At 45.8% G+C, this 26,502-nt stretch overlaps 3 protein-coding genes across 4 annotated transcripts; 1 reads left to right on the forward strand and 2 right to left on the reverse strand.

Annotated features, from left to right (window-relative positions):
- Window positions 1–1,149: 1,149 nt before the first annotated feature.
- LOC147326813 (mixed lineage kinase domain-like protein) lies at window positions 1,150–9,169 on the reverse strand. Its single transcript, XM_086302172.1, has 11 exons — window positions 9,128–9,169; window positions 7,384–7,816; window positions 7,136–7,213; window positions 6,818–6,995; window positions 6,552–6,652; window positions 4,189–4,324; window positions 3,246–3,330; window positions 3,024–3,166; window positions 2,719–2,768; window positions 2,482–2,622; window positions 1,150–2,398 (listed from the first exon to the last, which is right to left on the reverse strand). Exons 2-11 carry the CDS (start codon window positions 7,808–7,810, stop codon window positions 2,343–2,345), a joined length of 1,395 nt encoding a protein of 464 aa, XP_086158298.1. The 5' UTR covers window positions 7,811–7,816; window positions 9,128–9,169; the 3' UTR covers window positions 1,150–2,342.
- Window positions 8,494–25,862, forward strand: LOC147326814 (mixed lineage kinase domain-like protein). 2 transcript variants are annotated; one of them, XM_086302171.1, is made up of 11 exons: window positions 8,494–8,629; window positions 20,208–20,640; window positions 20,811–20,888; window positions 21,029–21,206; window positions 21,372–21,472; window positions 23,699–23,834; window positions 24,693–24,777; window positions 24,857–24,999; window positions 25,255–25,304; window positions 25,401–25,541; window positions 25,625–25,862. In XM_086302171.1, the coding sequence occupies exons 2-11, from the start codon at window positions 20,214–20,216 to the stop codon at window positions 25,678–25,680; spliced, it is 1,395 nt and encodes a 464-aa protein (XP_086158297.1). In that variant the 5' UTR covers window positions 8,494–8,629; window positions 20,208–20,213; the 3' UTR covers window positions 25,681–25,862. The 2 variants fall into 2 exon arrangements, with proteins under 2 accessions (XP_086158297.1, XP_086158296.1); XM_086302170.1 differs by lacking the exon at window positions 8,494–8,629 and adding an exon at window positions 13,805–13,912 and having other exon boundaries at window positions 25,625–25,857.
- On the reverse strand, window positions 18,926–19,606 carry LOC147326815 (uncharacterized). The gene has a single exon (XM_086302162.1). It carries the CDS (start codon window positions 19,532–19,534, stop codon window positions 18,926–18,928), a length of 609 nt encoding a protein of 202 aa, XP_086158288.1. The 5' UTR covers window positions 19,535–19,606.
- Window positions 25,863–26,502: the final 640 nt, after the last annotated feature.

Genomic DNA, 26,502 nt, shown 5'->3' on the forward strand with positions numbered 1-26,502 from the left:
TTTTAGCGTTTATAGTGTTCAACTTCAGCTTCTTAAATACATAAAAAATATATACACTAAGCATCATATTATCTATCATGGCAACTTTTGGCCAATTGACCCATTATAACAATTTTAAATTCCCTGTTATTGACACTTTAGGTAAAATTACTTTCATTGTAAACTCAGCACATGAAAATTGTAGGTTTTTTTGTTGTTGTTGTTGTTGTTGTTGTTTTAAACCAAATTACAAGAAGAATCAAAGCTGCAACACAAACAGCAACAAACACTGTTCGTAAATGTGTCCTGGAGTTCATGCAGGTGCAGAAAGGGCCGCTGCTGTAAGTAAGCCTAACAGCTTCCAGATCACTTATTTTCTGGCAAGAAGGGCATCACTGCTCTTTTCTACAATCTCCTGGATGATGTGGAAAACAATGCCTTTGTCCCATAAAACCACTTCACAGTAGTAGGAGTCCTCTAAAACCTACAACTGAAGAGTGATCCTCAAAGAAATGGGGCGCACACTGGTGACCTTAACAATTAACAGCCTTGTCCCCGATGCTGAGATGAAAAGAAGTTAGTTTCATCAATGATATGGTGAAAGAATTTGAACTTTATTACCTTTTTTATCTGAAAAGTTACTGGTAATATATAATCTAACAGGCATTTAAAGGGTAAAAAATGGATTTGGATAAAGTTTTGATGGCAAGGACTGGTGCTAATGTAAAGAGTCAACTCGGTCAAAGTAGAAAAATGTTTTAATAAATATTAATCTTGTAGCATTTTGTGAACGTAAACAAAAGGTGGCCATTTGTGGTCATGAACAAGCTGAGAGGGAGTTTTGTCTTTTTTGCTCTCATAATAATCAATGTTGATGGTAATCAATTACATGTCCCAGACTCTACTATTAATAACACAAGTAACACTGCTAATATATGAAATGGTGAGTTTTGAGGTTTTCTTCCAACAAGCATATTGTACCAAAAAAATGTTGTTTTAAGGGTTAAAAATGTAAAACGTAATGACTATTTTATATTTGTGAAAAAAGAACTTTATGCAGAAAAAGTATCAAAAAACCCATAAAACTAATAAAAAATAGACCTAATCTGACACTTTTGTCCACGAACAAGCTGAAGGGATTTTTGAACAAACCCAGAGGGTCAACAAACATTTAATTGGAACCATGTTTATTTCTCAGCAGCATCAATAGTAACAAAAACACAATTTAGATTTTGCTGGCAAAGTCGATTGTTCTTATTTATTTTAAGTACATCCTATAAACCTTTTATTCCAAAATATTGCGATACAGGATACAATTTTTTTAAAACAAGAACTTTGTTAAACAAACAATGAGTTTACAACACACACACAGATGAAGTATACAAGAGAATAGAACATGAATACAAATAACCAGGGGTAAAAAAACGATTCACAAAAAATTCACATATATGTTGTGTTTTGAGAGACTTTTTGCTGGTGGAGTCTGATATTGATTTTATGTACAATTCAACATCCTTAAAATAACATTGGAGGCGGGGTGAGTGAGGGGCGGGGATTTGGCCTGGACGCTCTGTTTAGAGCAGAGATGGGCAACGCGTTACTGTAATCTGATTACTTTTTTCAAGTAATGAGTAAAGTAAGGGATTACTATTACAAAATCGGTAATTACATTACCGTTACTTTTCCGTAGGAACGCTGCGTTACTAAAACCGTCGTTTTTTTGCGAGAGTGTCTCATGACAGTGACGTAAGCGAGTGCGACGTTCGTGACAACAGCTGTGTGCAGATCAACAATGGATCATATGTCGAGTGCGGCAGAGAGTATGAGCGTGCAGAGAATGTTGCATATAATTAAATTTTTGCTTGATGCATAAAGTTAAAAGATTAAAACTAATAAAACAAGTTTTAAAAAGAGACTTTTCCATTTGATTACATTTTGTATGATGGATTATGCAGAAAAAGTAGAATTGGGCTGAAAGATCTATCGCTTCATTACCTATTCAGGTTGTAAATCGTGTTTTTAAAAAGTAACTAAGTAATTAATTACTTTTGAAAATAAGTAATCAGTAAAGTAATGGGATTACCTTTTTGAGGAAGTAATCAGTAATTGGTTACTGATTACTTTTTTCAAGTAACTTGACCAACACTGGTTTAGAGCTAATAAAACATTGGAGACATGAAGGCTTCTTGCCTTCATTTGTGGAATGAAGGCAAGAGTGCTTTCTGGCACTCCAGATAAAGAACAGAATATGTAGAAAATACAATAATGAGAAAAACTAAAATATTAACGTCAACGCCCACGGATCCTGACAGTTATCTTCCTGTTTTATTCCGAGTTGTGTTTCCTCTTCAGGATGATTCTAATCAGTCTTGTTGTTCCTCCAGTTGTGTCACCACACTGCGCAGTTTATCCAGCAGCACTGCACAGGAGAAAATATCAAGACTGTAATAATGAACAGAAACAGTAATCACATGTACTCAGTCACAGAGTAACTGAACTCACCTCCAGCTGATGGCCTCTGGAAGCCGTCGTAGGCCCGGCACTCGTTGATCAGCTGTCCCAGTTCTGCAGGACAGTCATCAGGAAGCGGCTCTTGATACTTCTCTTCATACACCTTCTGATAAATTTTTTCATCTGAAAAACCTACGAGACATTTGAAGACACGTCAGGAGGAGAAGTCGATGGAGAGGACTCCAAATCTTAGTTTAAATCTGCAGTGAGTGTAGTTTAGACACAAACCTTCAAAAGGATTCTTACAGGTTACAATTTCCCACAGGATGATTCCAAAACTGAAACAAGTTCAAAAGGAAATTTGATCATTTGACAAACCACAGCAGGTCTGAAATCAGTAAAGTGTTCTGAGGTCAGCCAGGAGCTGTTTTCACACAAACCCCCAACCAGAGGAGTCTCGCTCCGATGGCACATGTAAGTCACTTCTACATCAGCTTCACTTTCAGACCCACAAGCTAAGTCCATCTTTTAGAAAGTTTATGAATGAGGGCCTTTGAGCACACCTCTGTGGACCCACAGCCGTGGGGTCTCACCTGTACATCTCCCACTCTTTGCAGTAGCTGAAGCTGGCGTCGTGGAACTTCTCGGGACAGTGGTAGCACAGCGACCTCACGGCTCTGTCCTCCGTCTGCCTTTTCAGAGACGTCTCTGTTTTCGACAGCCTGAAACCTCCCAGCTGGAAACGACAACCAAACCGTCACATGAAGCAAATATGTTCAGCTGCAAGGAATCCCAGCATGCATTGCCTTCAGTACCTTGACGGTGTAGTCTTTAGTCACCAGGAACTTGCTGCTGTTGATGGACCCGTGAACCCTCCATTTTTCCTCTGTGTTGTGCAGTCTAAGATACGACAGGTAAAGTCATCATCACCAACATGACTCTATGAACGACACGGTCACCGTGAAGCTGCCCAACTCTAAAGAAGATGCAATGATTTGCAGACCTCAAACTTTACTCACAGAACTCAGAAAACATATCGAAGGTTTCAGCTGAGAAACTTTACAATGCAAAGAAAAAGTATTGGCTCCTTTTGAACTTGAGGGCAGGAACATATCTCCTAAAAGTCGGGCCGTGTTTCCCGCTGTGTAGAGTTCCTCTTCTTTTAACAACAGCCTGTAACTTTGTGTGAACTGAGGCTGCCGTACTTCTGGGAGAGGAACACTCCCGGGTCTCCTTCGTTCTGTTTGGTTTCACGATGCTCCAGATGTTCTCAGCTGGTAGGCCGCGTCGCCACCTGCACTCTTCTACTGAGAAGCCGTGCTGTTGGAACGGATGCAGTCTGTGGTTCAGCATCATCCTGCAGAAACATAAAGGCCTTCCCTGGACGGAGCATATGTTGCTCTAAAGCCTGTATATACCTTTCAGCATTGATGGAGCCTCTCCAGATGTGCCAGCTGCCAGTTTCGTTGATACGATCCCCAACCCATCAGAGACTTTGAACGAAGCACTGATAACGAGCGGGATGGTCCCTCGCCTCTTCATTAACCCGATTAGGTGCAAAATGTTCCTCCATCTTTTCCTCGTAGCACCACTTACTGTTCCAGCCTCCAACTTTTTCTGTGTGCTGTTGTAGATAAAATAACTCTGACCCTGATGAGATCTGCAGATCGTTGCCTTCTGTCTTCATTTACATTTTACACAGGGTCCCAACTTGTTTGGAGTTTAGGTTAGAATCTGTAATAAAGCAGACACACTGACCGATAGAGTCCTCGTGCTGCATCCAAACACATGTGAGCTTTCCTGATCCAGGTCAGAGTGAGGTCAGAGTCCAGAACCTGGCGAAGACTTCCTTTCTCACAGTACTCCATGATGATGAAGAACTGAGGCTTGGGTCCTACAGGCAGGCACAAGGACAAGTTATTACAGGTTTGTCACTGAGTGTATTTATCTGTGATGTTTTCACGTATTTATATGTGGGGATAGCGTGTAACAGACACTCTGGTCCACCGTGAGGATCCCCCCCTGACGTGGACACGCATGCTTCAGTTGATACTGATAGCAACACCGCAGGAGAAATGCCAGCACAGGCATCCAGTATCTGTAGTTTCAGGTGCTGCACATCTCGTATCTTCACACCATAGACAATTGCCTTCAGATGACCCTAAAGATAAAAGTCTAAGGGGGTGAGATCGGGAGACCTTGGGGGCCATTCAACTGGCCCACGACGACCAATCCACTTTCCAGGAAACTGTTCATCTAGGAATGCTCGGACCTAGCACCCATAATGTGGTGGTGCACCATCTTGCTGGAAGAACTCAGGGAACGTGCCAGCTTCAGTGCATGAAGAGGGAAACACATCATCATGTAGCAATTTCAAATATCCAGTGGCCTTGAGGTTTCCAATAAGTTGGATGTGTCACATGGCTACAGGGGGATCACACTCCTCAGCCTCCCTGGGAAAGTCTATGCCAGGGTGCTGGAAAGGAGAGTTTGTCCGTTAGTCGAACCTCGGATACAGGAGGAACAATGCGATTTTCGTCCTGGTCGCGGAACACTGGACCAGCTCTTTATCCTCTCGAGGATACTTGAGGGTGCATGGGAGTTTGCCCAACCAGTCTACATGTGTTTTATGGATTTGGAGAAGGCATTCGACCGTGTCCCTCGGGGTGTCCTGTGGGAGGTGTTGCGGGAATATGGGGTGTCTGGCCCATTGCTACGGGCCATTCGTTCCCTATACAACCTTTGCAAGAGCTTGGCGCAGCCAAGTGGCGGAGGGCTTTCGCTTTGGTGGCCTCAGAATCTCATCTCTGATTTTTGCAGGTGATGTGGTTCTGTTGGCTTCATCGGGTGAAGGCCTCCAGCTCGCACTGGAACGGTTCGCAGTCGAGTGTGAAGCAGCGGGAATGAGGATCAGCACCTCCAAATCTGAGGCCATGGTTCTCAGCCAGAAAAGGGTGGAGTGCCCACTCCGGGTCGGGGATGAGTTCCTGCCCCAAGTGGAGGAGTTCAAGTATCTCGGGGTCTTGTTCGCGAGTGATGGGAGAAGGGAGCCGGAGATCGACAGACGGATTGGTGCAGTGATGCAGACGCTGCACCGGTCCGTCGTGGTGAAGAGGGAGCTGAGTGTAAAAGCGAAGCTCTCAATTTACCGGTCGATCTACGTCCCTACCCTCACCTATGGCCACGAGCTGTGGGTAGTGACCGAAAGAACGAGATCGCGGATACGAGCGGCAGAAATGAGCTTCCTCCGAAGGGTGGCTGGCCTCTCCCTTAGAGATAGGGTGAGAAGTTCGGCCATCCGGGAGGGGCTCAGAGTAGAGCAGCTGCTGCTCCACATCGAAAGGAGCCAGCTGAGGTGGTTCGGGCATCTGACAAGGATGTCCCCTGGGCGCCTCCTGGGTGAGGTGTTCCAGGCATGTCCCACCGGGAGGAGGCCCCGGGGCAGACCCAGGACACGCTGGAGAGATTATATCTCTCGGCTGGCCTGGGAACGCCTTGGTATTCCCCCGGATAAGCTGGAGGAGGTGGCTGGGGAGAGGGAGGTCTGGGCCTCTTTGCTTAGGCTGCTGCCCCCGCGACCCGGCCTCGGATAAAGCGGATGAAGATGGATGGATGGATGGGTGTCACATGGCCCTCTTCCTATTGAAAAAACAAAAGTTGTATCCAAGATGGCCGACTTCTAAATGGCCACCATGGTCACCACCCATCTTGAGGAGTTTGCCCCCTCACATATACTAATGTGCCACAAACAGGACTTTAATATCACCAACCATTCCCATGTTATTACCGTGTATCCATATAAATGGCCCACCCTGTGGTTCAAGCCAAGAAATCACTGGTGACCAAGCAAGCTATGAAGTCCGTTCCTTCTGTGCCAGGTACGACTAAGCTGATGAAATGTGTTAGTATTGTCTGTCCGTTCCTGTTTTCACTTTAGGGTTAGCCCCTGCTGTGGATTTCTGTTTTCATCTGTCCTTCTTTCTTTTTTTGAACCCTTCTTATCTACGTGTAAAGTCTTGGCTGACGCTCTCGTTTTCATGCGCTGCAGTTAATTTTTCAGGTTTGGCTCAAATACAAGTGCTCGTTCCAAAAAATATGCACCTCTGTGTTCACACGCTCACCGTTCTCATCCTGGATGCAGATTCCAAACATTCGCAGGATGTTGGGCGACTCAAACTGCTTCATGGTGTCGACTTCCTTGTTGAAAATAGACTTCACGTCTCTGGATGTGGAGAAAATGTTTGATGGCAGTGAATGCAGCAGGACACAGAGAGCACTGGGAGCCCGAGCTGGAACAGCATATAAGTGAATGTGTGTGTTATTTTCTAATGGGAAGGACTATTTTCCTGTGTTTCTTCCCAGTATGGGGCTGAACTGTGGCACTGACCGTGCACTGGTGTTCATGGGGTCGAGGTATCTCTTGATGGCCACTGGGAATCCCTGATATTCTCCTTTGTAGAGCTCGCAGCTCGCTGTTGTCTTGAAGGGCTTTTTGGGATGTTGATACTTCAGTTCATCTGGTTTAATCTGTCGCACAGCCACGCTGCTGAAACTGGGCTTATTCACTGTGAACAAAAAAGATAAAGACTCCAATGATAAATCCCACTTTCTCAACATAAGATGTGTGTTTTGTCAGTAAGTCACCATTCACAGACTTGTTTATGACACAACTCTGCGCAGGGCCGCTCAGCGATGTCGTACTCACACATCTGCACCACTTTGTCCAGCTGTCTCAGTATGGTGTTGGTTTTCTCCTGCTGCTCTTTCATGTAGTCCATCAGCACTGAAGAACAGAGAGAAACACAAACTCTGAGTCTGGTCCAAACGCTCTAACAGGATTTATTCTAAGTGTGGAAACACTGAGAGGAACAGAATCCGCTTTGGTGAACCAGGATCAAAACACTAAAGAGCTCTGCTTGAACGTCTCTAAAGACAAATTCAGTTTCTCCTCACATTTGGTCATCTCCGTGTCGTCCTCCTTCCCGTCCATTTCGTCTTCTGTCTCTCTCTGTCTAAACACCTCGTACAGCATCTTGCTCTGTTCTGATTGCAGAGCTAGACACAGGGCCTGGTAAGCATCGTTGAGCCGCTCGCTCACCGTATCAAACTCTTCTCCGTGGCTGCCCGATTTCAGGATGCGCTCCACCAAGTTGGCTGCCGTGTATTTTTCAATTAGCCTCTGTGTTGACTCCAGAGTTAGGATCAGCTCCTCGACGGCTTTCTTTACCTCTGGAGAGAACTCTGTGATGGACTTCACCACATCCTCGAGGGCTTTGACTCGGACCGAAATCCGCTGGCAGCGCTTTTTGTTGGCCTTCACCTTTTCAGCCAGGGTGTAAATCCCTGAGAAGGTGGACCAGATGGGCTCTAAAGTGTCCATGATGAGCTGAAGAGACAGAGAGGACAGTTTATAACAGGAAATGCAACACATCGCTCCCTCACCTAGGAAGTGATCGCTTGAATGTTTGGTGAAGTTAAATTGTAAAAAGCAACGGCAGAATTCAGGGTAATGTTCATCAAGGAAAGAGAGTTTTTTTGTCCTGTTTCTCCCCCAACCGGTCGCAGCAGATGGCCCCGCCCCTCCCTCAGCCTGGTTCTGCTGGAGGTTTCTTCCTGTTAAAAGAGAGTTTTTCCTTCCTGCTGTTGCTAAATGGTCAAACAGCTGTGCAGATGTAAGAAAACCCCTCATCATTGAGACTAAAGATGAAAAATCTGTCTTCTGTTTAACTCTGTGTATGCATAGAAAATAAAAACCTTTTTAAACCTTTTTTTGTTCAGCACTAACAGCTTTTAATCAGTCAGTGTTTAACTGGTGATTCTCCACATTTAGTTTTAACTCTTGATGAACACTCGTGGCTCTCTTCTCATTCCCTGCGACACGGCTTCAGCTTCAGAGCCAGAGTTTCTCAACAGGAAGACAGTCTGCAAGCTAAACTACGAAACAGGATGTGAATGAAACACAATTACCAACACGCACAATACAAGGAAACACAAAGGGAGGAGGACATCAGCCTCAAAAAGACCCACCGAGAAATGATTTTTCTAATCAAAGTCCAAGTAGCTCAAAACCAGGGACCATGACAAGGTTCACATGATGTAGAAAGCAGTAGTTTATACCTTCATGCTCTGTTTATCGGTTCTTTCTTTATGTTTGCCCGGCCTCCCCGCGCACTGACAACGCTCCATCGGTTTTATTTTGGTAAGTGTTCAGTTTTACTTTCCCCGGTCTTGTTCCCTGATGTTCCCTTTCTCCCTAGTTTGCTTGTTTGTGTTAATAGCACGTTTCTCTGTAGCTACCCTGTTACCAGCGTTATCCCAGCCTTTGTTATGTGTCTGCCTCAGCTTCAGTGATTACCTCGCCTAGAATAAAAAGCCATTTTCAGTTGATGCCTGCTCGCCCATCAGTCTGCATTTGGGGTCCTCATCCACCATCTAACCTGACACCTTTCCTCTCAAAGGAAAAGTCTGAAATTAAAGTCTCAGCATCATAACCGCTCATGGGTGTATCCTCTGCAGCTACCTCTCAAACACAAAACCTCAGAAAACCTCCACAGGTGATCCACACACAAAAAAATCACCAAGCTCAGGAAATCAGGAAACTTTTTAGGTGAATTTTCAAACGAGTGTCTTAACTGAGTCATCAAATGAAAAAGACCAGCTGTGAGCAAAGAGGAGAAGCAGGAGAAAGACGGTTTACCTGTCAGGTAAAGTCTGCTCTTCTTCACACGGCAGTCTGCTGCTCTGCCTCTTTGCTTTCTGTTCCTGTCTGTCAGTTAAAGGCCACGCCCCCAACAGTCAGTTTTATCCAGGAAGCAGAAACTGTGCATAGCTGCACACACACTTCCTCAGTTTTCCATCATGGAAGTGTGTGCATGACACAGGAGGGACATTTTTGACTCGTTTATCAGACCTTCAGTGTGGCTGAATCCAAACAGCTCTGCCAAAACAGAAACCAGACAAAAGCTTCTTCCCCATCTGTCAGTGTGAACGAGTAGATTCACTCTCACTGAAACATTTCTGAACCAAATCTGAATCTGCAACGATGCAGGGGTGCTCTACACTTCCACGTGCATTCATACATACACGTGTAGAGTATCTATGTGTAGTATTTTGCAAGGAAACAGTATTTTACTTCTAAAAAAACTCCACTGCAAGTATAGACTGTATATAAAAGAAGTGAGGCAGATGCAGAAAGGCCTTAACCCTCAAAATGTCCTCCTGATTTCCATACACCTGTGGTCCTCAGGGGACAAAAATGTCCCCATCTGGTTTGATTGATACTTAATTAATATGAAGTGGATTTCCCCCCACTTTTAATTAAAACTTAATTCAAACATTTTTAAACATTTTTTTTATTCCATTTCAAATTTAAATCTGATAAAAACCTCATAAAAATGAATTTTTTCTTTGTTTTCGGGTAAACAATAAATGAAATCATCAGTTATCATGAGGATCGTTTCACAACCAGAGTTGGCTGCTTTAACAGATGGTCACAGACGGCTTTATGTCAAAGTTAATTTAGAAAGCTGTTTTTAAACTACTTCAAGTTTTTTACTGGCAGCACATAATCACACCTGTGGTCCTCAGGGCTCAAAAATGACCCCGTTTGCTTTGAAGCAACAAGTATAAAATATCATCCATCTCTGTGTTTCAAGGTTTTATTCAACTTTATTCCAACTCATTGCCTGACAGTTTTCTATATTTTGGCATGGTAGGAGGGCATGAGTCTGAGTGAAGGCAAACTTTCATGAGGACAAAGGCGTGTCCATATTTGACCCAAGTGCAGGAGGAAGCTCAGGTTTATTCCTCTGCACTGGTCCCATCATGGACGGCATTCTTTCTGCAGTTGCAGGCCAAGGGGCATATACAGTAAACAAGCTGTTACAGGTGATTGTTTTCTTTTGGAAACCTGCAATGTTAGGGACAACTCGTGTCCTGACTGCAGGACAGACGGTTTGCCATCGCACACGAGCATGTTCCATGTACAGCTGGACCTGCATCACATGCTGCCCATGTTTTTGTCTCAAAGTTCCCTGGTTTACTTGGATGTTCTGTTGGAGGGGACAGAGTCCTCTGAAGGGGACTTGGTGCTCATACAGTCACATCAGTACCAGGATCTTACATCACAGCAGGAGGAACACCCACTTGTGTTTCAAGTCAAGTCAACACCAACACACATCATACACCTCAAATGGGAGCACGTTTGTGTCATGAACGACGATCATCTATTGTGTCTTTATCAAGAAATTATGTCCTTTTTGTGCTTCTATGATTAATCTTGTGTCAGCATGAAAACTTCTCTACCAGACTCAGGATGTCATAAACTGGCCGTAGCGACTCTACTGGATGCACGGCAGTAAGAATCAACACACCCACATATGCCTACAGCTGCATTCGGTCCATTTTTCTTCCTCTCTTGTTGTCCCTCCTTGTTCATCATTGAGTTGGCTGTAGAGCAGGTCATCTGCTAATTGGATGGTTGTTGGTTCAATCTCTGTGTGCTCTAGTCTGGAGTTCTTACCAAGGTGTCCTTGGGCAAGTTACTGAACCCCAACTTGGTCTCTGATGCATCCATTGGCACGTGAACATTAAAAAGCAGAATACAAGCAGAATACACTGTGTATAATGCTTTCAGTACTCGAGTAGAAAAGCCACTGAAGGAGTATGGGACCTGGCACATGTGCTTGGACTGTGGTAGATCATCTTTCTCTGAGGCACATGAGAGAGTCAGGCATCGTCTGTCACTGGGAAGGTTAGAAGACCAGATCAGTGTTTCTGTCACGGGGGTGGAACGGACTCAGGCGCAGACTGAGGTAGCACAGTTCAACGACACTTTTTTAATCACACTGGTGCGCTATATACACGTGAAGGGAGGGGGGAAACACCAGGGTCCCGGGGATCAATAGGCTGGGGAGACACACTTCTTCGCACTCGCTCTGCTCCTCGTCCAAACAGTCTCCACACAAGCAGCTCAGCTCACTCTCCTACTCACGGGGTCCAGGAGTCACAAAAGGGCTGATCCAGGTAAACGAGAGTTACTCAATATTCCAGCGACGAATAGCTCAGAGCCCCAGCCTTAAGAGCCAGAGAACTGCAATTCGCTCGAGATCAGCTGCAGGTGCGTGAGCCAAGGGCAGGAGCCCAATCAGAGCTCCGCCCAGGCAGACAGGTAGGAGAGAGAGAGCGAGAGAAAAACAACAAACACTTGTGGCCACACTGGGCTGGCCGGGGACCATGACAGTTTTCCTCACATTACTGCAAATATTCCTCTGTCTCAGCTGACTCCTCTTTCTTGCTTGATTCTTTGTCTTCATCATAATTGAAATGGATGATGTGTAGTCCTCTGACACATCTTCTATTTCAGTTTCACATTCTGAAAATTCAAGAAACTTCAAGAAGCCCAATCATGTTCTTTGATTTCTCCAGTGCCTTCAACACCATTCTTCCCTCGGTTCTGAAGGACAAGCTGGAGAACTCTGGAGTGGACCATCACCTCACTACCTGGATCCTGGACTACCTCACCGACCGACCACAGTATGTGAGGACTCAGGGCTGTGTGTCGGACAGGGTCGTCTGCAGTACGGGGGCCCCACAGGGAACGGTTCTGGCTCCGTTCCTCTTCACCATCTACACTGCAGACTTCTCCCACAATTCCACCCAGTGCTTCCTGCAGAAGTTCTCTGATGACTCTGCAATAGTTGGCCTCATCACTGATGGGGACGACAAGGAGTACAGAGGTCTGACCCAAGACTTTGTGGACTGGTGCCAGCTGAACTACCTCCAGATCAACGCCAGTAAAACCAAGGAGCTGGTGGTAGACTTCCGCAGGCACAAGCATTCTCCACTGCAACCACTGAACATCCAAGGTATGGACATTGAGGCTGTGGACAGCTACAGGTACCTTGGTGTTCATCTGAACAATAGACTGGACTGGACTCATAACTCAGACGCCCTCTACAGGAAAGGGCAGAGCAGGCTGTACCTGCTGCGGAGACTCAGGTCGTTTGGGGTGGAGGGCCCACTCCTGAAGACCTTCTATGACTCTGTGGTGGCTTCTGCTATCTTTTATGGTGTGGTCTGCTGGGGCGGCAGCATCTCTGCTGGGGACAGGAAGAGACTGAACAGGGTGATCCGAAGGGCCAGCTCTGTTCTAGGATGCCCTCTGGACCCAGTGGAGGTGGTGAGTGACAGGAGAACGGCGGCTAAGCTGTCATCCCTGATGGACAACATCTCCCACCCCATGCAGCAGACTGTGACAGCACTGAGCAGCTCCTTCAGTGGGAGACTGCGGCACCCACGGTGTGGGACGGAGAGATTTCGCAGGTCTTTCCTCCCCACTGCTGTCAGACTCCACAACAAAGACTTTAACTGAACAAGCACACACATCCATACATGTGCAATAATACTAAGTGCAATAATCCTTTCTGTCATCGTTGTATTTTTACTCAGTTGTATATAGTATTTGTATTTGTATTCTATTTTTATCTTATTGTATATTTATTTTATTTTATTCTACTGTATATAGTATTTTATTCTATTCTGTACAGCTGTGTACTGTATTTATTCTTATTGTATTCTAATTTTTGCGTCATAACTTTTGCACTGTCCACTTCCTGCTGTGACAAAACAAATTTCCCACGTGTGGGACTAATAAAGGTTATCTTATCTTATCTTATCTTATCTTATCTTATCACTTTCTCTCCAAGCTCCTCAGACTACCATGTCCTGGATGCCTGAGAACCTACTTGAACATAGTTCAGATTCTTCATCACTTTTCTTCACTTCATAGCCTTCTTCCACTTCTGCAGGTGGCTGATGTGCTTTTTCAGAGAAAGGGTAGCATGTGCTCTAAATATTGACAATATTTTCTATATCTTCTAACCCTGGATCTTCCTGAACATTGATTCTCCCTCCTCATTATACTAGAGGACAATATGTGCTTTGTCCTACTGGTCATTGCTTTGCACAACATGGTAAAAAAAAGTATGCTCATCAAAGTATGCAAATCTCCAGTGCAATGGAGGCTTGTGAGCTACTTTCTGTGTATGTATTATTGTAGAGTCGACCTTACAGTACGAAGCACCTTGATGCGACTGTTATTGTGTTATATTATTCAACCTTTCAGGTTTGTCCTGGCAGGCTCAGGAAAGCCAGCAGGCTGCCCTGAGTATCCTCTACTTAACTCAAGTGACTCCTGGAGGCAGGCGAGGTTTGCATGAAATAAAAAGCTTTTTGTCTGTTGAGGTGATTTTGTTTAATAGTAACAACAGAAATCCCTCTGGTGTCTTTTCATGAAGACGTTTAAGTGCCGGGCTCGGGTGTGGCTGTGCAGTGTGCTGCTTCTGGGACATAGTGACTCATGCAGGCGTGTTAACCACGGTCGCTTAGCTGGGAGACATAAACAGGAAGCAGGAGCTACTTTCGTTTTCTTGTGGTGCTCTGACAGCAAACTCCTGTGAAGAAGAGCAACTTTATCTCAGAGGTAAACGGTTTTTCTGCATTTTTCTGCTCTTTGCTCACAGCTGGTCTGTTTTTGGACAGTACTCCCCGGATTATGGCGTTTTGCTGTTTGTTTGTTTCAGCCTCTCTCAGTGAAACAGAGGAAAGCACGAAGCCAGAAAGCTCGTGTTTGGTGAAAAAGCGTTTGTCCGTATTTAAACCGCAGAAAGTGGCTTGTTGGCCTTTAATATGCGATGTATTCCGAGCTGAACTGGGACAAAAAAATCCGCGCTGGTGTTTTTGCTCCACGTGGCACAGGGTGACGTAACAAACCAGCAGCTGGATGCTGACGTCTTAACGCTGCTCGCCTGTGGAGCTGAAGGTTGAGGGTTCGACTCCTGACTGTGTTTTACACACTTCATTCTGTTTGCTCACCACGTTACTTTCACCTCCCTCGCCTCTTCCTCACTTCTCCACAGCTGGAGCAGCTACAGCCTGCTGTGACTGGGAGGCCCGGTTACTGGTTGTTGCCAGCTGTTACTGGTTGTTTCTTTTCCTGCTGATCGCGGTGCAGCAGCTAACGGCCGCTAACCTGTCATTCATTCCACACATTCTCAGCATCTATTTTTAGTTTCTATTGTTTTCTCTCAGATTATCAGCTCCATCTTTTCGCCACTTCTTTTGCGAGTGAGTGCACAGCGAAGTTAGGGGCGGGGTCTGTCACATAAAAGAGATTTCATAGGACAATCCAGTGTCAGTAATGAAAATGAACCAACGGGATGCTGTTAGGTGCCCGGTATGCCACATTACCAGTTGAGCTCTGAATGTTTCCCTCATGAATGATATCAGTTCATCTGAGCTCCAAACATTATTCCTGTGAGCAGACGCTGCAATCAGTGTTTGGCAAAGTCACTTTTAAATGTGTTTATTTATCCAGTTAAAGTCTGTAAAGTCTCACTGACATTAAAATGTCTTTCTTAAGAGAGACGTGGCCAAGAGGGCTGCAGAAACTGCAGCAAGTCTAACAACAGTTCTGTAAAGATATTTTAATCCGCCAAAAAGAACCAGGGTGGTTATAATGTAGGTGAAATAACACAGTCATTGTAAAAAAACTAAGGTCATTTCTTTATAACCCCTTTGTAAATCCTGTTCACTAAACTCTACTTACCAAGTAAACACATTACAGATAAAACCTCTGGGACCCCGCGACAGGTGAAAATCCATCAAGTAGAAACCATATGTTAATTTTATTATTTGTAAGCCATAAAAACGCTCTCCACACTCTAAAAAACCCTAATATGTCCCTGTTATTAGTTTTTTAGACTATAAAATGCTTATTTTATCACAAAAATAATTACATTTTAAAAAGGTAAAAGTACCCAGGCCTCCGGGCCACAGAAACCTGGGATATAAGGACATTTCTGCTGCAGCCTATAAATTTACAAGTTCAAGTTCAAAGTTTATTCACCACATGCAGTGGCAGGTTGCCCTGCAGTGGAATGAACCCGCCCCCCCGACCTTACACACACAACACAGACATCACATGGCGATACAAGTCAGAGAATGGTTGCATTACAGAAAACCACTGAAATGTACACTACAATGCAGTGCTGGACTGGGACAAAAAATCAGCCCGGGCATTTTGACTAGAGACCGGCCCACCAAAAATGTGACGTCATTCAGGGGTAAAACCGCAAAGGATTCTGAGAACTTGTGGCAAGAGGTACTAGCACACACAGGCTTTCAATTGAACTCAGTTACACAGCGATAAAAAGAAACACAAAAAATGGCAAGAAGCTGTTGTATTATTAACTGCAATAGTGATTGCTCGTATTTAAATTGCTATGAGTAACTTGTTGGGCTATAATATGTGAAACATATGTCAAATGCATCCCTCATGGATGACATAAAGTCATCTCTCCATCTCTCCATAGACTTCTCCACTTTTGATAAATCAGCCTGGTGCAACATGTAAGGATTGGCACAATTTGTTAAGATTTTGAAGAGTTTGAGAAACTAACCTTAAGCATAAAATAAAATTTACTATCAGTAACTTCATAGCACCCGCCCAGCAGTATATAAACTCCGTCATGCTAGCTAGTAGCAGTACCAGTTATTCTAAGCGACTGTAAAAAGTCAGCACAACGAAAACAAACTACAACTAAACTTGGTTTATATCTGACACAGATAGACAGCAGGGCCCTATTTCAGGAAGCCGGTTTAGAAAACTCAGAGTGAAAAACGATACTCAGGGTTGAGTAACCCCGAACTGTCCAACTCGGAATATTCGGTTTCAGAAAGGCTGATAACAATTAGTTCAGTCAACGCGGAGTTGCTTTAACCCCAAGTGAAGCGCGCGCACGAGGATACATAAAGCCCTGATTAGTGGAGCACAGAGTAAGCGAGTCACCATGGAGACGGAGGGAAAGAAGGCGCGGTCAATGTATCTTACAGCGCTTGAGGCCAAAATTCTGATGGCAGCATATGCCGATAACATGCAAATTTTGCGGAAAAAAAGTAACACAGGCTCAGCTGCAAAAGAAAGGGAGCATGCATGGCAAAACATAGCCGACAGAGTCAATGCGTGAGTGTTAATTTAAACATTGATCTAGGGATTTCCACCCATTTAACACCTTATTTTATTATATTTTATTTTTTATTTCATACATTTTATTTTGTGATGTGATGTGAGCGCAGGTGCAACCCAACAGGCCCCAAACGTTCCTGGCAGCAAGTAAAAATGAAATATAAAAATATAGTCCAAACAGGTAAGGTGTAATTGTATTATGAGCCATAGTGCTTGGTCTGTTTGTCCCATGTAAATCAATTGCAGTTAGAGGCTACATTAATTTCCCCTCTGTAAGCACTTATTGAAATTATCTGAGCACATTACAAGTACATATTTGCTTACTCTGTATGCTCAAATGTGACCCGTTATAGCCAACAGAAAAAAAGCGGAGGCCTGAAAAACAGGTGGGGGTCCTCCACCACCACCACTCACAGAGGCTGAGCAGTTGGCTTCCACATTTGTGATAATGTTGGCAGCATCACATATGATCTTCACAGTGCAGAGAACACAAATTAGCATCCATTACTATAATGAAATAATTTGTCAGTTTGAAATGCTACAGGGAACTATGTACCTGTACATTAATGCTGTGGAAAGACTTCCTGTTCACATAGTCTCCTTCATTTACTGAAGGAGCAATGATTGGAATGTGAGTGCCATCTATACAGCCAATCACGCCTGGGAACCGTGAGAATAAATGTAAAATTTAAGTAGTAGTCCAAGTATCACCACATCATGAATTAAGTTTTGTTCATCCTGATACCTGCAATTTTGTGGCATCCCTCTTTGATAAATCTTGTGGGTCTATGATCGGGGAACACCACAGACGAGTACAGGAGACGTTTCAGTGCAACTGTAACATTCCTGACTGCCCGACAGACGGTAGCCTTGGAAACGTGCTCAGCGTCACCAATATTATACAGAAAGCTCCCGTTTGCAAAAAACCGAAGTGCGATACAAATAATATGTACAGAACTGAGAGCATGTCCGCGATGTGTCACATGAGCAATATTAGGCCTGAGGATGTTATTCAAATAACTTATAGATTGTGCTGAGAAACGGTAACGTTCACACAGAAAATCATCAGGAAATGATAAAATGTCCGAACACGCTCTAATCACTCTCTCCCGGCGGAGAGCTCTGCGGAGAATTTGGGCTTCAACATCTACTGGCTCTTCAAGGAAGGAGCACGCCATGTCTGACACTTCCTACTGTCAGGTTTCTGACAAAGAGGCGGAGAAGGTCAGGGTTAGTTGAAGTAAACCTGCTAGGGGGCAGGTTAGCTTCACGGAGTGTGTCGTCATAGTAACTCACTCAGAATTAATCTAAACTCGCTTTGTGAAACCGAAAACCCAGAGTTTTCGTTAACTCAGGGTATACTTACTCAGAGTTTGCACTAAACCGGCTTCCTGAAACAGGGCCCAGGTCATAACTTCTTACCTGAAGTTCAGTTCCTCTGCCACTATGACCGGCGGCCGCCTCGGTCTCTCCTCCTCTTGCCTCCCCTTTCCCTTATCCACCTGCTGGCCTCCACCACTTGCTGATGTTGCTAAATCTGTGGAAGCTATGCCATAGCTACCGCCAAACAATTCAGTTATTTTTACACATTTGGCAGCGTCTGCCTGAAGGGCTTGTTTCTTTTTGGCCCTAATTTTTTCTGCACCTCCTTTCCTTTTTTTGTTCTCCATTTTCTTTAGTTCGTCTATAAGATTGCTAAACAAGGGGGAGGGTGCATCCGACCTCCTCGGCTGTAATTGGTCCAGCCCAGAGTCGATCATGACCAATTGGCCAATCCAACACCTTTCATTATTTATACCCTTCCAAAAAAAAATCGATCGGCCCATAAAAACAAAAAATCGCCAGCGGCCCACCGGGCAGATGCCAGAAACCTCGGGCATACCCGATGGCCAGTCCAGCTGCGCTACAATGGGAAAGTACAAGAGGAAAAAAAGAGACCTCTGCTCATGCTGGGCTATAGGAGGACAGCATGAGAACAGGAAACAAAATAACTCCTCTGCACAGAAAAGCACATAAATATCCACAGTACAACATTATGGAGCACGTGACCAGCAACAGGGTTGGGTAGGGGGTAAGGAGTTCACCCAGGCAACACAGCAGCCATCCTGCCACTGCGCCGACTCTCCAGCGCGGGCTCAGACCCGCCTCGTGTTCCCAGGAGGCAACAAGCATCGAAGGCATTGGAAGGGGAGGGGGGATGTGTGAGTGCTTATCAGTGTAAGTGTATGTGTGTGTGTGTCCATAGTTCAGCTGAGACAGTGTCCTTCGCCCTATCAGGCTAATTAAACAGTCTGCTAGCCAACCCAGGTGGCCTTGCATGGGATGGGAAGAATAGTCATCACACAGACGTTATCAGGGAGTTGTTGTTCGGCTCCAGCCTTGGGCCTGAGCAGCTGGCGCCGTGGTGTCCGCATGTTGATGTTGTTGATTTTTCTTTTATGTGAGCAGCTGAGAATTTCAAGCTACTCTTTAACACTCTGACACTGGTCTCTCAATCTCCCGTTGTAGAGCCGCGAGCCTCCCCATGATGGTATCAAACTTCTGTTCCGTGGTGTTGTCATTCTTGTGATTCTGAGACCTCACAACTGCAGTGAGCCGTTCTGCGATGTGATCCAACTTTCGCTCAAGGGTCTCATTTTGAGCAGGCCTCTCTTTGATGTATCCCATCAAACGCTCAATGGTGTTATTTTGAGTCTTAACGGCAGCTGTAAGCGTCTCCAAGGTGTTACCCATGCTGGGTTCGTTGTGAGAGGTCGCGCCTCGTCCCATCGCTTCAATCCCAGCGGGCAGCCTTGGGGGGGTTTGAACAGCCGGTTCCGCTCTCTTATTTCTCCGATAGGTCAGGGCCAAGCCAGCTCCGATCAACAAGAACCCTGTTATCATGGTTCCGAATAGGTAGATATCTTCAGCGTCCTCGATCGACAGTCCCGCCAGGCACAAGATCCTCCAGGTCTGCCACCCATCCATCGTGTATCCGGCAGGGAAAGTCCCTCCAGGGCACTCAGGCTCTCCCGAGCCCAGACTTCTCGTTGAGAAAAGGGTGTCAATAGCATTCAGAGACCAGTTGATCAAATCCATAATTCTTTTAGGTTTTAGAGAACGACAGTGACAGACTGTTCCAGGGAAACTAATGCACACGAGACAAGACAAGGACACAAGAGGCTAAGCAGGGAAGATAAGGGGAAGGAGGAGAGGAGAAAAAGTGCGACCGCCTTCGCTGAGAGCCAAACGAGCCAAACAGATAAATTCATGATGTAGCGAGTCCACAAAAGCCAAATCTGTGTGGTCTTTGTGTGTGGATCAACACTGGAGAGTAATCCAAGGTCTTGATTTGTCTTTGAGAGGTAGCTGCAAAGACATGAAGGCGTGATGCCAAAGATGAAGGAGCAACAAACTAAGACTTACTGAGACGTGAGAGGAAGGACTAAAAACCTACTTGGTTACACACCATGTAATATTGTCATAGTTGCTGGCTTTGGTCCCAGGCTTTCAGCTACGAGTTTGACTCAAAAGTATCTTTCCTTTTCACAAGTGAGGAGAGAGTGGAGCTGGAGACAGATGGGTTGGTGAGGGGTCTGCAGGACTAAGTGGGTGAGGAGCTCTGAGCAGCTCAGAGCAGAGACACGACTCTTACACATTAACAGAAGCCAGTTGAGTTCAGTAGGACGCCTCCTGAGCATTGAAGCATTGATGGATGTGCTTTGATTTGTTGCATTTTTCCTGTTATAAACTGTCCTCTCTGTCTCTTCAGCTCATCATGGAAACAGTAAAGCCCTTCTTTTCTGCTGCCACAAACATCTACAAGCTGGCTAAAAAGGTGAAGGCCAACAAAAAGCGCTGCCAGCGGATTTCGGTCCGAGTCAAAGCCCTCGAGGATGTGGTGAAGTCCATCACAGAGTTCTCTCCAGAGGTAAAGAAAGCCGTCGAGGAGCTGATCCTAACTCTGGAGTCAACACAGAGGCTAATTGAAAAATACACGGCAGCCAACTTGGTGGAGCGCATCCTGAAATCGGGCAGCCACGGAGAAGAGTTTGATACGGTGAGCGAGCGGCTCAACGATGCTTACCAGGCCCTGTGTCTAGCTCTGCAATCAGAACAGAGCAAGATGCTGTACGAGGTGTTTAGACAGAGAGAGACAGAAGACGAAATGGACGGGAAGGAGGACGACACGGAGATGACCAAATGTGAGGAGAAACTGAATTTGTCTTTAGAGACGTTCAAGCAGAGCTCTTTAGTGTTTTGATCCTGGTTCACCAAAGCGGATTCTGTTCCTCTCAGTGTTTCCACACTTAGAATAAATCCTGTTAGAGCGTTTGGACCAGACTCAGAGTTTGTGTTTCTCTCTGTTCTTCAGTGCTGATGGACTACATGAAAGAGCAGCAGGAGAAAACCAACACCATACTGAGACAGCTGGACAAAGTGGTGCAGATGTGTGAGTACGACATCGCTGAGCGGCCCTGCGCAGAGTTGTGTCATAAACAAGTCTGTGAATGGTGACTTACTGACAAAACACACATCTTATGTTGAGAAAGTGGGATTTATCATTGGAGTCTTTATCTTTTTTGTTCACAGTGAATAAGCCCAGTTTCAGCAGCGTGGCTGTGCGACAGATTAAACCAGATGAACTGAAGTATCAACATCCCAAAAAGCCCTTCAAGACAACAGCGAGCTGCGAGCTCTACAAAGGAGAATATCAGGGATTCCCAGTGGCCATCAAGAGATACCTCGACCCCATGAACACCAGTGCACGGTCAGTGCCACAGTTCAGCCCCATACTGGGAAGAAACACAGGAAAATAGTCCTTCCCATTAGAAAATAACACACACATTCACTTATATGCTGTTCCAGCTCAGGCTCCCAGTGCTCTCTGTGTCCTGCTGTATTCACTGCCATCAAACATTTTCTCCACATCCAGAGACGTGAAGTCTATTTTCAACAAGGAAGTCGACACCATGAAGCAGTTTGAGTCGCCCAACATCCTGCGAATGTTTGGAATCTGCATCCAGGATGAGAACGGTGAGCGTGTGAACACAGAGGTGCATATTTTTTGGAACGAGCACTTGTATTTGAGCCAAACCTGAAAAATTAACTGCAGTGCATGAAAACGAGAGCGTCAGCCAAGACTTTACACGTAGATAAGAAGGGTTCAAAAAAAGAAAGAAGGACAGATGAAAACAGAAATCCACAGCAGGGGCTAACCCTAAAGTGAAAACAGGAACGGACAGACAATACTAACACATTTCATCAGCTTAGTCGTACCTGGCACAGAAGGAACGGACTTCATAGCTTGCTTGGTCACCAGTGATTTCTTGGCTTGAACCACAGGGTGGGCCATTTATATGGATACACGGTAATAACATGGGAATGGTTGGTGATATTAAAGTCCTGTTTGTGGCACATTAGTATATGTGAGGGGGCAAACTCCTCAAGATGGGTGGTGACCATGGTGGCCATTTAGAAGTCGGCCATCTTGGATACAACTTTTGTTTTTTCAATAGGAAGAGGGCCATGTGACACCCATCCATCCATCCATCTTCATCCGCTTTATCCGAGGCCGGGTCGCGGGGGCAGCAGCCTAAGCAAAGAGGCCCAGACCTCCCTCTCCCCAGCCACCTCCTCCAGCTTATCCGGGGGAATACCAAGGCGTTCCCAGGCCAGCCGAGAGATATAATCTCTCCAGCGTGTCCTGGGTCTGCCCCGGGGCCTCCTCCCGGTGGGACATGCCTGGAACACCTCACCCAGGAGGCGCCCAGGGGACATCCTTGTCAGATGCCCGAACCACCTCAGCTGGCTCCTTTCGATGTGGAGCAGCAGCTGCTCTACTCTGAGCCCCTCCCGGATGGCCGAACTTCTCACCCTATCTCTAAGGGAGAGGCCAGCCACCCTTCGGAGGAAGCTCATTTCTGCCGCTCGTATCCGCGATCTCGTTCTTTCGGTCACTACCCACAGCTCGTGGCCATAGGTGAGGGTAGGGACGTAGATCGACCGGTAAATTGAGAGCTTCGCTTTTACACTCAGCTCCCTCTTCACCACGACGGACCGGTGCAGCGTCTGCATCACTGCACCAATCCGTCTGTCGATCTCCGGCTCCCTTCTCCCATCACTCGCGAACAAGACCCCGAGATACTTGAACTCCTCCACTTGGGGCAGGAACTCATCCCCGACCCGGAGTGGGCACTCCACCCTTTTCTGGCTGAGAACCATGGCCTCAGATTTGGAGGTGCTGATCCTCATTCCCGCTGCTTCACACTCGACTGCGAACCGTTCCAGTGCGAGCTGGAGGCCTTCACCCGATGAAGCCAACAGAACCACATCACCTGCAAAAATCAGAGATGAGATTCTGAGGCCACCAAAGCGAAAGCCCTCCGCCACTTGGCTGCGCCAAGCTCTTGCAACGGTTGTATAGGGAACGAATGGCCCGTAGCAATGGGCCAGACACCCCATATTCCCGCAACACCTCCCACAGGACACCCCGAGGGACACGGTCGAATGCCTTCTCCAAATCCATAAAACACATGTAGACTGGTTGGGCAAACTCCCATGCACCCTCAAGTATCCTCGAGAGGATAAAGAGCTGGTCCAGTGTTCCGCGACCAGGACGAAAATCGCATTGTTCCTCCTGTATCCGAGGTTCGACTAACGGACAAACTCTCCTTTCCAGCACCCTGGCATAGACTTTCCCAGGGAGGCTGAGGAGTGTGATCCCCCTGTAGCCATGTGACACATCCAACTTATTGGAAACCTCAAGGCCACTGGATATTTGAAATTGCTACATGATGATGTGTTTCCCTCTTCATGCACTGAAGCTGGCACGTTCCCTGAGTTCTTCCAGCAAGATGGTGCACCACCACATTATGGGTGCAGGTCCGAGCATTCCTAGATGAACAGTTTCCTGGAAAGTGGATTGGTCGTCGTGGGCCAGTTGAATGGCCCCCAAGGTCTCCCGATCTCACCCCCTTAGACTTTTATCTTTAGGGTCATCTGAAGGCAATTGTCTATGGTGTGAAGATACGAGATGTGCAGCACCTGAAACTACAGATACTGGATGCCTGTGCTGGCATTTCTCCTGCGGTGTTGCTATCAGTATCAACTGAAGCATGCGTGTCCACGTCAGGGGGGGATCCTCACGGTGGACCAGAGTGTCTGTTACACGCTATCCCCACATATAAATACGTGAAAACATCACAGATAAATACACTCAGTGACAAACCTGTAATAACTTGTCCTTGTGCCTGCCTGTAGGACCCAAGCCTCAGTTCTTCATCATCATGGAGTACTGTGAGAAAGGAAGTCTTCGCCAGGTTCTGGACTCTGACCTCACTCTGACCTGGATCAGGAAAGCTCACATGTGTTTGGATGCAGTACGAGGACTCTATCGGTCAGTGTGTCTGCTTTATTACAGATTCTAACCTAAACTCCAAACAAGTTGGGACCCTGTGTAAAATGTAAATGAAGACAGAAGGCAACGATCTGCAGATCTCATCAGGGTCAGAGTTATTTTATCTACAACAGCACACAGAAAAAGTTGGAGGCTGGAACAGTAAGTGGTGCTACGAGGAAAAGATGGAGGAACATTTTGCACCTAATCGGGTTAATGAAGAGGCGAGGGACCATCCCGCTCGTTATCAGTGCTTCGGTCAAAGTCTCTGATGGGTTGGGGATTGTATCAACGAAACTGGCAGCTGGCACATCTGGAGAGGCTCCATCAATGCTGAAAGGTATATACAGGCTTTAGAGCAACATATGCTCCGTCCAGGGAAGGCCTTTATGTTTCTGCAGGATGATGCTGAACCACAGACTGCATCCGTTCCAACAGCACGGCTTCTCAGTAGAAGAGTGCAGGTGGCGACGCGGCCTACCAGCTGAGAACATCTGGAGCATCGTGAAACCAAACAGAACGAAGGAGACCCGGGAGTGTTCCTCTCCCAGAAGTACGGCAGCCTCAGTTCACACAAAGTTACAGGCTGTTGTTAAAAGAAGAGGAACTCTACACAGCGGGAAACACGGCCCGACTTTTAGGAGATATGTTCCTGCCCTCAAGTTCAAAAGGAGCCAATACTTTTTCTTTGCATTGTAAAGTTTCTCAGCTGAAACCTTCGATATGTTTTCTGAGTTCTGTGAGTAAAGTTTGAGGTCTGCAAATCATTGCATCTTCTTTAGAGTTGGGCAGCTTCACAGTGACCGTGTCGTTCATAGAGTCATGTTGGTGATGATGACTTTACCTGTCGTATCTTAGACTGCACAACACAGAGGAAAAATGGAGGGTTCACGGGTCCATCAACAGCAGCAAGTTCCTGGTGACTAAAGACTACACCGTCAAGGTACTGAAGGCAATGCATGCTGGGATTCCTTGCAGCTGAACATATTTGCTTCATGTGACGGTTTGGTTGTCGTTTCCAGCTGGGAGGTTTCAGGCTGTCGAAAACAGAGACGTCTCTGAAAAGGCAGACGGAGGACAGAGCCGTGAGGTCGCTGTGCTACCACTGTCCCGAGAAGTTCCACGACGCCAGCTTCAGCTACTGCAAAGAGTGGGAGATGTACAGGTGAGACCCCACGGCTGTGGGTCCACAGAGGTGTGCTCAAAGGCCCTCATTCATAAACTTTCTAAAAGATGGACTTAGCTTGTGGGTCTGAAAGTGAAGCTGATGTAGAAGTGACTTACATGTGCCATCGGAGCGAGACTCCTCTGGTTGGGGGTTTGTGTGAAAACAGCTCCTGGCTGACCTCAGAACACTTTACTGATTTCAGACCTGCTGTGGTTTGTCAAATGATCAAATTTCCTTTTGAACTTGTTTCAGTTTTGGAATCATCCTGTGGGAAATTGTAACCTGTAAGAATCCTTTTGAAGGTTTGTGTCTAAACTACACTCACTGCAGATTTAAACTAAGATTTGGAGTCCTCTCCATCGACTTCTCCTCCTGACGTGTCTTCAAATGTCTCGTAGGTTTTTCAGATGAAAAAATTTATCAGAAGGTGTATGAAGAGAAGTATCAAGAGCCGCTTCCTGATGACTGTCCTGCAGAACTGGGACAGCTGATCAACGAGTGCCGGGCCTACGACTGCTTCCAGAGGCCATCAGCTGGAGGTGAGTTCAGTTACTCTGTGACTGAGTACATGTGATTACTGTTTCTGTTCATTATTACAGTCTTGATATTTTCTCCTGTGCAGTGCTGCTGGATAAACTGCGCAGTGTGGTGACACAACTGGAGGAACAACAAGACTGATTAGAATCATCCTGAAGAGGAAACACAACGTGTTGATTTTAACTTTTGTTAAACAAACATTAATCAATACCAAATTCAGGGAGTTGAATGAAAGAGTGCTGCCTCGAAGGCTCATCCTTCGCTCTGTGCTGTGTGTGATCAACCCAAACAGCTGGAAGATTTAGCTTTGTTTGTTCTGCACGTCTCTGAATTTCAACTGTTTCAAAGATAAATGAGTGGAAGTCTGGACGCTTTGCAGTCTTGGAAACATTTTGTTCTTTGTGTTAAAACACTCAAACCACCTTTTTCTGGCAGAACCTCACAAACACCTCAAAGATCCTTCAAACATCTGCGTCACAGCGTATGAAACAAGTCGCTCCAACCTCCTGTGGCGGTGTCAAGTCAGACTTAAACGTCGCCAGCTCTTCTCACGGCTGTCCTGAACACTGCAGCTCAGATTTCACGTGAAACCAAAGAACGACCTCCCTGCTCAAAGCCGTTCCCTTCATCGCTGTAACGACACCTGTTGAAACAACTTGCAGGAAAATGATTTGGTGCAAAGTGCCAAAAGCTGAACTTGGTTCCATTTGCTAAATGAAAAACACTGGTGCAGCTGCCATCTTTCATTTAAAACATCTCTGCTTTTTAAAATTCATCAACCAAACAATTCCTCAGTCTCACATTAGTCATCTCCAACTCTTTTTCTGCAGATTAAATCGATTCTGCTCATTTCCACCTTAAACATTTGAGGCCAACCATCCAAACCTGCTCGAGCAGCTCTGAATGATTCTAAATAATTACACTGGACCCCGGGGCTGGCCCTCAGACCAGGAAGTCCCGTCT

This window comes from Aulonocara sp. 'chitande type north' Nkhata Bay, linkage group LG7 (genome assembly GCF_057382095.1).
Source record: "Aulonocara sp. 'chitande type north' Nkhata Bay isolate Kocher_YH1m ecotype deep benthic linkage group LG7, A_spYH_male_GT1.1, whole genome shotgun sequence".
Taxonomy (NCBI): Eukaryota; Metazoa; Chordata; class Actinopteri; order Cichliformes; family Cichlidae; genus Aulonocara; species Aulonocara sp. 'chitande type north' Nkhata Bay.